This window comes from Mixophyes fleayi, chromosome 5 (genome assembly GCF_038048845.1).
Source record: "Mixophyes fleayi isolate aMixFle1 chromosome 5, aMixFle1.hap1, whole genome shotgun sequence".
NCBI lineage: Eukaryota > Metazoa > Chordata > Amphibia > Anura > Limnodynastidae > Mixophyes > Mixophyes fleayi.
The window spans coordinates 246,534,173-246,547,199 of record NC_134406.1 but is presented as its reverse complement, the minus strand read 5'-3'; the positions used below and the strand labels follow the sequence as shown (position 1 = coordinate 246,547,199).

At 38.1% G+C, this 13,027-nt stretch overlaps 1 protein-coding gene and 1 long non-coding RNA gene across 8 annotated transcripts in view; one reads left to right on the top strand and one right to left on the bottom strand.

The window, feature by feature from the left end:
- LOC142159168 (neural-cadherin-like) overlaps positions 1 to 13,027 on the bottom strand; it is a 66,779-nt gene that overhangs the window by 15,696 nt on the left and 38,056 nt on the right. Inside the window, exons 19-26 of the mRNA XM_075213824.1 lie at positions 12,163 to 12,253; positions 11,476 to 11,660; positions 10,041 to 10,273; positions 8,038 to 8,315; positions 5,755 to 5,969; positions 3,305 to 3,432; positions 2,580 to 2,701; positions 147 to 270 (exon numbers count right to left, since the gene is read on the bottom strand). Coding sequence (XP_075069925.1) covers positions 147 to 270; positions 2,580 to 2,701; positions 3,305 to 3,432; positions 5,755 to 5,969; positions 8,038 to 8,315; positions 10,041 to 10,273; positions 11,476 to 11,660; positions 12,163 to 12,253 — 1,376 coding nt within the window. The remainder of the gene's footprint in view (positions 1 to 146; positions 271 to 2,579; positions 2,702 to 3,304; positions 3,433 to 5,754; positions 5,970 to 8,037; positions 8,316 to 10,040; positions 10,274 to 11,475; positions 11,661 to 12,162; positions 12,254 to 13,027) is intronic.
- LOC142159169 (uncharacterized) overlaps positions 1 to 13,027 on the top strand; it is a 64,282-nt gene that overhangs the window by 27,792 nt on the left and 23,463 nt on the right. For 4 of the 7 annotated variants that reach the window (XR_012692916.1, XR_012692917.1, XR_012692914.1 and 1 more), the window contains exon 5: positions 165 to 274. This is a non-coding gene — a long non-coding RNA (uncharacterized LOC142159169). Of the gene's footprint in view, positions 1 to 164; positions 1,536 to 2,592; positions 3,311 to 13,027 lie in introns of those variants that run through there. The other 3 variants (XR_012692913.1, XR_012692919.1, XR_012692915.1) reach the window with 2 other exon arrangements.

Genomic DNA, 13,027 nt, shown 5'->3' with positions numbered 1-13,027 from the left:
TATATATTAACACCAATACAAACAAAAACGATTACCTATATATCATACTCATCTAGATTATCATACATCATTAATTAGTGGGAATTCAGGCAACGGCTAGGCACTAACTAGTCTCTGCACAGACTGGTCTACATATAGCATCTTACCTTGCTATCAACCTGCAGATTGCTGATGCAGCCTGTAAAGCCCTTCAGATGGATGGAAGGATGAATACTTGCTGGGAATGTCTTCACGCCGCCAAGCTGCAGAGGCTGGTAAACATTAAGGAACCTAGGTAAACGACAAAGCCAAGCACAAGAGTAAAGCTTATTTATGTATATACTAATATAACAGTGTATAATATTAGATTATATATTATACTGTATGGAATACTATTATGTTATAATGTGTTTTTATGGGACCTGCTGTCAATCATCATCATCAACATTTATTCATATAGCTCCAGCCAATTCCGTAGCGCTTTACAATTGGGAACAAACAGTAATAAAACAATACTGGGTAATAGATACAGACAGAAAGGTAAAAGGGCCCTGCTTGCAAGCTTACAATCTATGGGACAATGGGAGTTTGATACACAAGGGCATGTGCTACATCATGCAAAGGTAAAAAGTATTGAGTGGGTGTATGATCAGTCATACAGCAATGTTGGTCAAAAGGTTGTTGTCTTGTGTTAGCTGTGTAGAGGGTGGTAATAGGGTAATGAGATTAAGATGGTGGTTGAGGAATATTATAAGCTTGTCTGAAGAGGTGGGTTTTCAGAGAACACTTGACGGTTTGAAGACTAGAGGAAAGTCTTGTAACTGGGAATGGGAGGAAGTGATGAGAGTGGAAGAGAGACGCAAAGGAAAGTCTTATTATGCAAGGGAGGAAATTCCACAAAGTGGGTGCAACCTGAAAAAAGTCCTGTAACCAGGAATTGGAGGATGTGATGAGAGTGGAAAAGAGACGCAGATATCGTGCAGAATGGAGGTGTCGAGTTGGAAGATATTTTGAGACAAGTGAGGATATGTATGTTGGTGCAATTTTGTTGATGGCCTTGTATGTTAGTAGAAGAATTTTATATTGGATTCGTTGAAAAATAGGCAACCAATGTAGAGACTGACAGAGTGACTCGGCAGAACCAGCTTTGACCATCTATATCGGCACTGAGGAAACAGGATGTGTTCTGGGTACTGTTTAACTATTAAAGTGCAGCTCTCAGATATAGGTGATTGCTATTTTAATATCATTTATGTGAAATGTGGGGACATTACTTTTCAAAGAATAAAGTACATCACTGGGCTGGAGTTGTGGGTAACTGATGATGTGCTGTATTACCCAAAATTAAACCTATTCTTCCTTTCAAATATCTCATGGGGCCTGTTGGTGTGACTTCCACAAGATTATATCTTAGTATTTATACCATCACAATGTTCTAACAAAGCACTTAGTGCTGACTAAAAAAAGCTCAGCTTTGTACAGTCTAACTGATCCCTATCTCTTTTTTGTACCCTCATATCTCATGTTGTTGTGGAAAATAAAAAGATAAAAAAAGAAGCTCAAGTTTAGTAATATAAATAATAATATAAAGCTGAATATGTTTTAATCAGAAGCTCAGATTCTTCAAAAACTAGTTACAGTTGGCGTTAATGTTTATGGAAACATCACACGTAATTCAGCAAGAAAAGCTGCTTCATTAGAGCATAGCAGTGAACGCCTACGAGTATAACTACTACATTGATCATAACATGCATGTGCCCCTACTGCAGATGAAGTGATATTACAAAAGTTTAATTACTTGTTTACTCACATATTCTTATGTGAATCAGGTTAACAGATTCAGGTTAACCAATCTTCTATTTGTACAAATTATGACAGTATAATTTTTTGTTATTCTATTAAAATACATTAATATGAACACAAGTGTGTACTTATATAATCCGCTATGAAAGACATAATTTACTCTGTTACTCTCTAAAATCACTAGTCAAATATAATAGTATAATTCAATATGATGTTCATGTTATGACATTCCTCATATGCTATGTTTGAACAATACTAACACCTTCCCTTCTTTATACCTCTATTTCAGACAGACATTACACTGCATAAAACCACTCCATCTAACCCCTAACCCAAACCCTAATCCCTAACCTTAACCCTAATCCCTAACCCCAAACCCAAACGCTACATCTTCCCCTGCAGCAACATGTCACAGAATCCTCTGAAAAAACACAACTGTGACATTCTAAGAAGTTTCCCTTCTCTTCTAAAAAACAAAATACATCATTAAACAAAATGAGTATACAAAAGCATAGCTTCATAAATCATAATGTAAATATTAAAATGTTTTTATTTGTTTGTCATAAAACTACAACTCCTACTGATAAATATAAGGAAGTTGACTTGCATATCTCTATCTCAATTATTATGTAATACTGGTAATCCAATATTCATTTCATACTTCATAGGCACTCTCAATCTCTAGGACTGATTGTGGGTTACTGTGTGAGTTAAATACTGAGATCTAGCTCTGCTTGTAACACCTAACACTATGTAGATTAATTGCACTTTTTTCCCTGTATAATCGTTTTCATCACCTTTTGCTCCCAGGAGTTTCTCCAGAAACTTCACACATTGATCGATCTGCAGGTGTCCCTTGAAAACCAACCTCTTCATTCTCCAGGACACTGGAACAGTGATCAATGGTCATCTTCACTTCCTAATGCAAAATGTAGAATAATGAATAAGCAGTCATGTTAAAATGAAAGAAAATATCTTTATGTCAAAAGCTGTAAACGGTCTGAAACAATAGTGGGACAGCTGTCACATCTTAACATTAACGGGAGTTTGGATTATCAGAATATGTTTTGCCATTGACGGCAGCACATAAATACAAGGCATGTGGAGTGTTCACACAGTAACACCTATAAACAATAAATGATTACTGGCAGGGAGAGGTATAAAGTAGGTGACTGCTGCATGGAATACAGAGGAAAGTAGCAAACAATCAGAGATTGTTTTTCATTGGCTAGCTTGAACTTGATAAATCAAAGCAAATTGCTGATTGGTTGTTACGAGTTAATAAACCTAGGCTCCAATAGTAAATAACTTACAGTATGTACAATGAGAACATTATCCAATAATGCGGCCGCCTTAGAGTTAACAGCTCAACCAAATCCTACAATCTCTTGTCTGATATACATTCTGCAAACACTAAACCCCACATACATTGTCCTTCACCCAACTAAAAACACTGCTCATATTTAAGGATAAAATCAAGATAAGCATTGTATCCTCTGGGACGTATTAAATATTATCGTACCTTTCCATTGCTTATGATCATTAAGTTGTGCCAACGCCGGTCTGACACATTCAGTTTCGTAGCAAACTCCAGTAACATTGATCCGGAACCATGGTTAATAGCCAAGCAAGGAGATCCATTCTGGATCTCTAAATAAAAGAAACACACATATATATATATATATATACATATCTAATATATAAATGCTTAGTGGCGTCTGTCTGTCTGTGTGTGTGTGTGGAAAAAAACAAAACAAGTTGCAGCGCCACACTGACCTACTAAATTCTTAGTGTGTGTGGGAAAAAATATTCAAAAAGGGCTGAAATTTGGTAGGGCTCAAACTCATTTTCGTGAGGTAATTTTACCTCATGAACACACATGTGTAGAGGCGTGCGTTAGTGTGTGTGTGTGGAAAAAACTATTTTCTCAGAAAGGGCTCATCCAATTGACCTGAAATTTGGTATACTGACATTATTTGACAAAAAAATTTGAATAGTCAAGTCAGTTAACTTCCATCATCCCCCCTTCCCCCCGTGGGAGGGGTAGTAAAGGCTAAATTTACGAGTTGAGGGGTCAAACTCATTTTCGTGAGGTAATTTTACCTCATGAACACACATTAAAAAGGCCGCTTGCGTCGGGAACTAACGCTCTTCCCCTGAGGAGGCCTGGGCTAGGTCCAAATGCATGACAAGAACCTTTTTAAGACCTTAAGTAGCTTGATTTGACTAGAATGCATGAGTATCATGCACGGGTTAACTTGTATATTATATATATATATATATATATATATATATATATATACATATATATATATATATCTATGTGTTATAATAGTGCATTTATCTTGTATGGTGCTCAGTACAATATAGCACAAAATAACCAGGTTAATGTCTTTTATATTTACTCAAAATGCTTCACTTACTTTCAGGAAAATAGCTTCAAACTGAATTGTTTAAATAAGTAGTGAATAATCATCAACGTATTTACTGGAAAGTCACCAGTAGCTGGAATTAATTATGTGGTGCCCCAAATAACAAGTTTACGCCAATCTCACCCTGCACTATTGCTCTGCATGTCTTAGGGCTTGTACTGCACATGTGGGGAAATCTCATCCCACAAATTTGCTGGTTGGGTAATCAGAGCCTGCTCACAGTGGGAGCACAGGATACACCTGGTCTTATTGTAGAGCTGTATCATGAGAAGGGGGAGATTAAGCCAAATATACAGAGCTGAGAGCTACCAGTGACAACAACTGGGTTAAAGTTGGGGGTCTGTCTGTGAGTGGGGTTACATTAAGTGGGTGATAGGGTATGGGGTGGGGCCATATATGTCTGGTGATAGTGTTACAATTATTGGGACCACCACACACAGTTCCTCCTGTTTACACACACTCCATGGAGTAGGATAGCCACGTGAGTATGTGTACTGCACACTGGTGGGGATCTTAATGACTTTGAGGTGGCCTATTAGAACTCACATCTACCACTAGCATTCCAGTGGGTCCACATCAACAGACAGCAAAGTCTGCTCAGGTCATGGACCCATCGATGTCCCTTTACTGATTTCAGACATGATAGATCTCTAGAGTAGAGAAACAGGTCTACATCATATAATGCCTTCAAGAATAGTCTACATGCCATGGACGGGCTTCAGACATCGACTGCTACCGGTATCGCAGTTTCTAATTCTAGTTCTGTTCCGGCACTTGTCATGCATGCACTTGTACCAACAATCTCTTCCCTCCGGATTTACTCGCCACCTTGCTACAGTGGGAACCTTCAGTTTTGGACCTTCATCTTAGAGCATGCCAAGGTGGCATATGTCATTAGCAGCCACCTTCACGCAAGGTCTCTCTTGGACAAAATCAAATATGAGTTGGCAGGTCTTGATTAAGCATCTCTTGATGACCACATCACCCATTGTAATAAAAGTACTATTCGTTTCTGTGAACGGCTCAAGAAAAGGAATGCACTCAAATATAGCTGTCCTCCCGGTTGGCACCAAACTTGTAGAGACTTACCTATGCAGGTATACTGGTTTAACATTCATGTAAAAGAAAGCTCTCGCAGGTGATCTTAGTATTTTTATATACTGTGGCACAAAGGGCCATTCTGTCAGCCAATTCCAATTGAAATCAGGTGGGTCCACAGAGGTTATTAATATTCTTTTAAAAACAATATAAAACTGTTTGAAACCATAGGCCTGAAAGCTACACAATGTTTTCTGGGATTTAATAAATACCATCAGCCATTCATCAAAATATATTCTCCCATCACTATTCCATTTCCATCTCTAGCCACAAAAGGGGCAAATTCTCAATTATGGTCAACAGAATTGAGAATTTCTTCTTTTAGGTAGATGCTCCCTCTCATTGTAGGGACAGCCCCATCCCAAGACAATGTTTCAGGAGCAGTGTTTTATATTGTGCTATGGTCACAGAATTTCAAGTAACGACTCATCGATAACCTCACCTAGAGCAATGAAATCCTCTGATTCTCCACGATTGCTGGTCGCCATGGGACCATTGTAAAGCAGGAGCCCATCCCCTACTTCAGTGATGAAATCCAAGGAGATCTGGCTTTCAAAGCAGAGCAACATGGGAGAAAACCAGGCGTAGCCTTGCCCTGTAAATGTGCGTTTTGTTTGCTGACATTCAGGTCCATCATAAATAGAGGAACATTCGCACCTGGTAAGACAAATCAGAATTGCTAGTACAGTAGCTCAAGGCAATAATTGCACCATTAATTATACATAGTAAATAAAATAAATAAATATAAAATAACATTCTGGAACATTAAAATAAATAAATGAGAATCCTATGTCCATTGTTTTAATATTGTACATAACTATTTAGTCTATATTATTTGTCAATTAACAGTTAGATATATACAATTAATGCAATAATATTTAGCTCAGTGGTCAGGGAACAGGGGTAAATTACCCCAAATGGGGTAAAAATGAAATTCCTGGGGGTAATGCTGCCGATTCACATGCTGTCAGTTGGATTGTAGACCCTTTTAAATGTGAAATTGCTGTTATACCAGAAGAGCCTCAAGAGTTGGCAGAGGCACTTCTGGAGCTTCGATGCAATAATGAAGCACGTATTGCATTTGAAAACAAATCAGATCTGTCATATTTTTGGATGTCAACAGCTGCAAAGGCATTCAAAATTGCACATGAGGAGGCAGTCAAAATGTTGCTGCCTTTTGCAACAACCTACTTTTGCGAACAAGGATTCTCCACTCTAACGAACATAAAAACAAAGCAGAGAAATCGATTGGACGCTGAAGACTATCCAAATTGCTCTGACATCAAAATGCATCAATATTGATGCTTTCGTATCAAAAATGAAGCAACATCATTTCCCCAAAACCTGAAGTTTTGAAATTGAAGCTTTCAAAGAAATTTTGAATAGATTCAATAAAATTTGTACTTCCAATAATTAATAATATATGATTTCCTTCATTTTGAAATCAAGGGGGTAACGTTGGCGTATCTAAATATATTTGGGGGTAAAATGTAAAAAAGTTCCCTGACCCCTGATCTAGCTGATTTCTTCGGAAAAACTGTTCTTATTGTTTCAAGAGTCTTTGGATGAACATCTGAAATAAACAAATGTTTTGTTTTTGCTTTTAACGTAAAGTATCTTGGTGCACTACATGCATATGATAATCCAACAGGGGCAGAAAAGGAATTGGACTGTAGAAGATAAAGAAATAAAATGCTATAATATTGTTCGTCTTTTGTATATCTTCATTTGCAAAAAGTTATAATTTATTTTTAAAGTACAACAGAGCTGTACCAAGAATGGCATATATTTATAGATTGACACAATGTCACATAAGAGGGTCTTATGGAGGATAGGAGACAGAGGAGATACTGGTCATGGGGAGAGACAATTCACTCGCAGGATTCCTGGACAACACTGGGACGTGACAAGTGGACCTCACCAGAAAGGTGCTGTAGATCACAGAAAGGAAGACTATATAAGAAAATGCACCCCCTACTGTAAATTATAACGTTATAAGACGTCATCAAGTGGAGCTGTGACCAAGTGAAGGCACAAGGCCTCAGGCCAAGTGCTTTAATTGAGGCCATGGAAATCCGAGATGATTTATAATATCTGTTATAATGTATCTCTATTAGGTTCATAAAGATATTTGGAAGCGCATTTGTGCTGCGTAACTATGTGGCTTGTGTAAAAGTTATTGCACTAATATTTTGAGCTGCACATCTCTAACACTAGCAGAAGCGGATCAGGGGCGTTCACGCGTAACCGCAGTACAGTAAGGACACGTAGAAGTAAGTTACGCGTGCTCCTTTGAGGAGGGTCTTATTTTGGGTCCCATATAAGGAGACATAAGTGTGAAGATTCATAATTGTTTATACACACACACAAGTATCTAACCCCCTTTAGTCTTCAGAGTCCATGCAAAAGATTTATTTATCACATGGAAATTGTGAGTAACATTTATACTAGAAGTTAAGGTATTATTGCATTGATGTATAATGTTGCTGCATAATAAGGGATGGGCTGTATTAAATTCTAGAATTGTAGAATTCTATAGCGTTTATTACATCAGATGCTTATTGCACCGGTTGTGTGTGTACATACATACATATATATATATATACATACATATATACATATACATATATACATACATATATACATACATTCATACATACATACATACATACATACATACATATATACATACATATATACATACATACATACATACATACATTACCTGTATCCCAGATCAGTGTCTATACAGGTGCCGCCATTAAGACATGGATTGGTTGGATAGGAGGAGCAGGAGAAGTGACGCTGCTCTCGAGAGGCGCAGGAACAATGAACCTGAGTCACAACAGTCACTGATCCAAAGGAGACGCCGGCAGCTCTGACCATGGTGGGTAGATGTTTATTTGTATGTTCAATGACACATCCAGTCTTGTGGCTGCACTGCGCAGTCTCACACTCCTGGTCTCCAATCCCAGTCACCAGAACACCTAGTGCAGATTCTAACTGTGGAGAACGAGGGCTGCTTGTTAATACTGGAGTTATATCACTTTACATAGATTCAGCACATGCTATTAACTATGGAATTAAAGTGAATTAGGGAAGAATTTACCAAAAATGTTTTAAAGAAGATAGAGTTAGACTGAAAAATTTCAATTTCCATATTTGAAACAAAAATTAACAATTCAGTGCTGTTCTGACTCTCCACTGCAACACTATTAAAAGTAAAGTTTAGTTTAGTATTTCTTACTACATTCTTCAGAAACGGCAAAAGGCACACTACAATTACAAAACTTAAGGGGGATTTGGTATAGGACAAAAGGTGTTACTGGCAAAGCATAGCATGCCAGTAGTGCTTAATCTGACATAACTGGACCCACCTCCACCCTGTGTATGTGTACAAGACTCTGTGAGCAGAAAGTGACTTATGTATAGAATGGTATTCACAACTGCTTCCTCTGCTCTCTCCTGGAGGAGCTATTGAACTTAAAATAAATAAAAACAAATGATGCATTAGGCCTGATTCAGCTTGATACGTGCTCCCATTTGAGTAGCGTAACATGCGTTTTTTGTCACTGTGAATGCTCAGAAAGTGAACGTACGCAACTACAGCCATTTGGACCTGCAACTTTTTGTCATAAAACCTTACACCTGAAAATGCAAAACGTTAGAACACCTCCCTCTAACGTGGGCAATGTACAGTGAGGGCGTGTTCCAGCAATCGTGTAAAAATGAGTGGTTCACATGTGCAAAGGCGGTACAGACCAAAACTAGGCTCACATCTGCAAATACTTGTCTGTGTTTGTTTCTCAATTGCAATTTGTTTTAGATTAGATTTAGAGGGTATATTTACTAAACTGTGCAGACCAACCAATCAGATTATAATTGTTATTTTGTAGAATGTACTAAATAAATGATAACTAGAATCTGATTGGTTGCTATAGGCAACATCTCCACTTTTTCAAAACCTCAGTTTAGTAAATATACCCCTTAGAGTTAATTGTTTCCTTTTTTTAATTGTCATTACAGAGTATTTTGTGCAACTCCAAATGCATTTGGAATCCATGAGAACATAAAATATGAAACATGGCAAAGTGGGGTGATTACTTTTTATAGCCACTGTAAATCACTTTCTGCCTGTCAGCCTATAGAACCTCCCTCTAGAAAACTTCACTCATCCAACCCACATGAACATGTAAACCTGGCTATGTAGCAAAAACAAGCACAACCAATAATATAAATTGTCACTGATCATTTTAAAACTATTCTTCCTTCTCCTGGTCTGTCAGGATTTCCCATCTTTCCAATACACAGTCAAATTATGAGAGCCAGACTTCAGCTATCAGTCATTATATTATTTTACGGTGCAATTGTACTATAGTATTGCTGCATATGTTTCAGGTCATCCTATAGAAAATGCTGTGGAGTGTTGAAAGTAAATAAAGTAATGCACTATATATAATAAACTTGGATACCAGATACAATCTACTAAATAGTAAGCTCTCTCACAAGTGGAGTCCTGCCTACTCTTTGCTTTCATGCTTTTATTTTGTAATATGTCCTATTGTATCTCTGGTTTGTTTTAGCCAATGTCCGGCGTTACGGAGCAAAAATCAATAATATACAATATTATATAAATATAATAATATATATAATAATATATATAATAATAATAATAATCAATAATAACAATAATATTAATAATAATATTAAAGGGGGTTTACATCTGACCTTGTCTTGGTGGGAAGCCACGATGCCATTCAGTTGTTTAGCTTGATGATGTAGCGGTCCGGAGACTGAAAACCAAATGTCTGTAGAGTTGGAGAGATCAGGAACGTTCAATACGCTGAACAGGTGAACGTTATCTCGTACACAGGAAATGATTTCTGATAGGATATCCCTCATCTGGTCATATTTACTAATGGTCCCCTGTTTCTGGGCTATGAATTCTTCTGCTGTGATTCCTGGATCCAGAAAAAAAGATTTTTACATGAAAAAAATACTTTAATTCCAATTATATGCATACAATTAAATGGGTTTCCACCTTCACATGACTTTCATTTATTGTTTTCTCTCCTGCAACATTACTAAATATATAGCTTTTTCTTTATATCTCCCTCCTGCACCTTTTAGCCATGTATTTATATAATTATCCACTGTCCTTGGACACCACATAAAGCCATTCTCTGGGCAGCACAGTGGCTTAGTGGCTAGCGCTTCTGCCTCACAGCACTGGGGTCATGAGTTCGATTCCCGACCATGGTCTTATCTGTGTGGAGTTTGTATGTTCTCCCCGTGTTTGCGTGGGTTTCCTCCGGGTGCTCCGGTTTCCTCCCACACTCCAAAAATATACTGGTAGGTTAATTGGCTGCTATTAAATTGACCTTAGTCTCTGTCGGTCTGTGTGTGTGTGTGTGTGTGTGTGTGTGTATATGTTAGGGGATTTAGACTGTAAGCTCCAATGCGGCAGGGACTGATGTGATTGAGTTCTCTGTACAGCGCTGCGGAATTAGTGGCGCTATATAAATAAATAGATGATGATACCATTGTATCAGATACAGCGAATGCAGCAAAGTCTAGTAACCATCTGTAGGGCAATGAAAATAAAAACCAATAAAAAAAACCTGATGACATAAATGATATATAGTAGTTAAATATAACACAGAAGGAAGCTAAAATGAAAAGCAATTGGCCTCATTTACAAAGCACAAGATCCTTTTTGGTGGCACTGCACTTCTCAATTTGTGCAACTGCGCCTAGGTTTTAGCCAAACAACATGGGTTTAAAAAACAAGATGGCGGAATTTGCGGAGGAGTGGAAATTTACACCGATCAGTGGGAGGAGCTAGATGGAGTGAGCGGGTTCCTTGCAAAGTATTGATTAGGCGAACTGGTTGCCTAGTTTTGGGAAGCAGTGCAAAAACAAGATCTTATTTTGTGATATTATGCAAATAAGAGAAAGGGATGGAGAAGAGCCATTGTTTGGGGTGTTCCATGCTCAGCCTTAGTGAACGAGACCACCCAACATTGTCAGGACAAACGGAAAAGGGACAGTTGAGAGGTATGCATTTGGTAATAGACACATCCTTAGAGGACCATGACTTGCCCCAGCATGATGCTAACTAGTCGCTAAAGTATTACAGGACTATAGAGGAATTACGTCTCACCTTGTAATCTCAGGGCTACAGCATTACCAGCATCTTCTTCAGTGATGTCAGTCAGTACAACCCTCACAGTACAGATCACATCCGGCCACACCCCATCTGTCACTCTCACCCTTAGTTTATAAACGCCAGGCATGGCGCCTTCTCTTATAGTCAGCAAACCGGAGACATCGTGGAGCGAGAAGAGCCTGTTGGGGTGAAAGTGAACACTTTAACGACAGTTCATCATTTTCTTAGACTTACATGGAATAATGGTGTCACACAAGATATGAGACTCCAGTCCATTTGATCAAACAAGGGGGAAATGGACACAAAAGTCAGAACTACAACTCCAATATCTCATGGGGTATCCCAAGACTGTCCTGATTTTTTTCCACTGGAAATCTGGATAACTATTTTTCAAGAATTAGGGAGCGGAGCTAACTTTTGGCTAGAGGGCAACTACAAGTAATTAATAATGATAATAATAATCATCATAAATAAAATGCAATCAAACATTCCTAAAGTGTTATTATTTTGTAGAGGTAGGCGAATTAAACTATCTCATCATTTATTTCCAGAACAGTAAATCATTCAGAAGTTGCCCACTATAAGCAGACGTATTTCTAGTAAAAGTATAAAAATTTCTTTTTAAAGTATATCTCACATCACAAGTCACTGATATGGATGAATAAGCAATATTGCAATTACCTTGATTTAGTTTCCAGGTAATACATTTTGTGTTCCCAGTCATCTAGGTCCGGTGCTAGTACTTTTCCGAGGACAACTGTTGGAAGTATCCCTGTTAAAAGATTACATACTAAATCACCATATGCATCCGAATCTTTGTCATAGTCATAAAGTGGAGACTTTTAATCCATGTGCAAAATGATAAGTGTTATCTACGGATAGCAGGGGCAGGAATTGGCCCAAAGGAATATAAGCGCCTAGGTTGTAAAAGATAAAGAAAACTTGAACCAGGCAATAGTTATTTATACAGGGTTTTTGTTATGGCTTACCAGCCAATCAGGAAGATTGTTTGGGGATGGCCTGAGCTGGGGATAGGATAGGATTGGCTAGTTTTAATCTCTTACCACTGGAAAATTCCCGCCCAGACCTTAATTTTATTGTGATGATTGCATTGTTGTTTGCTGTGGCGGGTGGCAGTGGGGCACTCTCCCTTAATAGGAAGGTTTTGTAGTAACACTCCCCCTTAGAGAGTTTTGGGACACTGTCTTTTCCAATAATGTTAAAGAACTAAGGGATATAATACCAGAGCACAAAGGAAATTTCATAAACATCCCTGTGTAAGGGAACGCTAAAAATGTTGATGGTTAGAGAGTAGTTTGTTTGAGGCAGTCTATACAGATTCAGCGCAGAGAGGTTTCAGATGATAGGCGTAGGTCTTTAGCTAACCAGATAGCAGGGGTAGGGAGGCAAATGGATAAGAGAGGATGCAGCATTGTGGATGGCTTTGTAGATAAGAAGATATGGGTGTAATGTCTGGCAGAGAGATGCAGTATTGGTAAAACTATTAGGATTTAAATGGCACTTGTTTGATTAACAGATGGCCAGT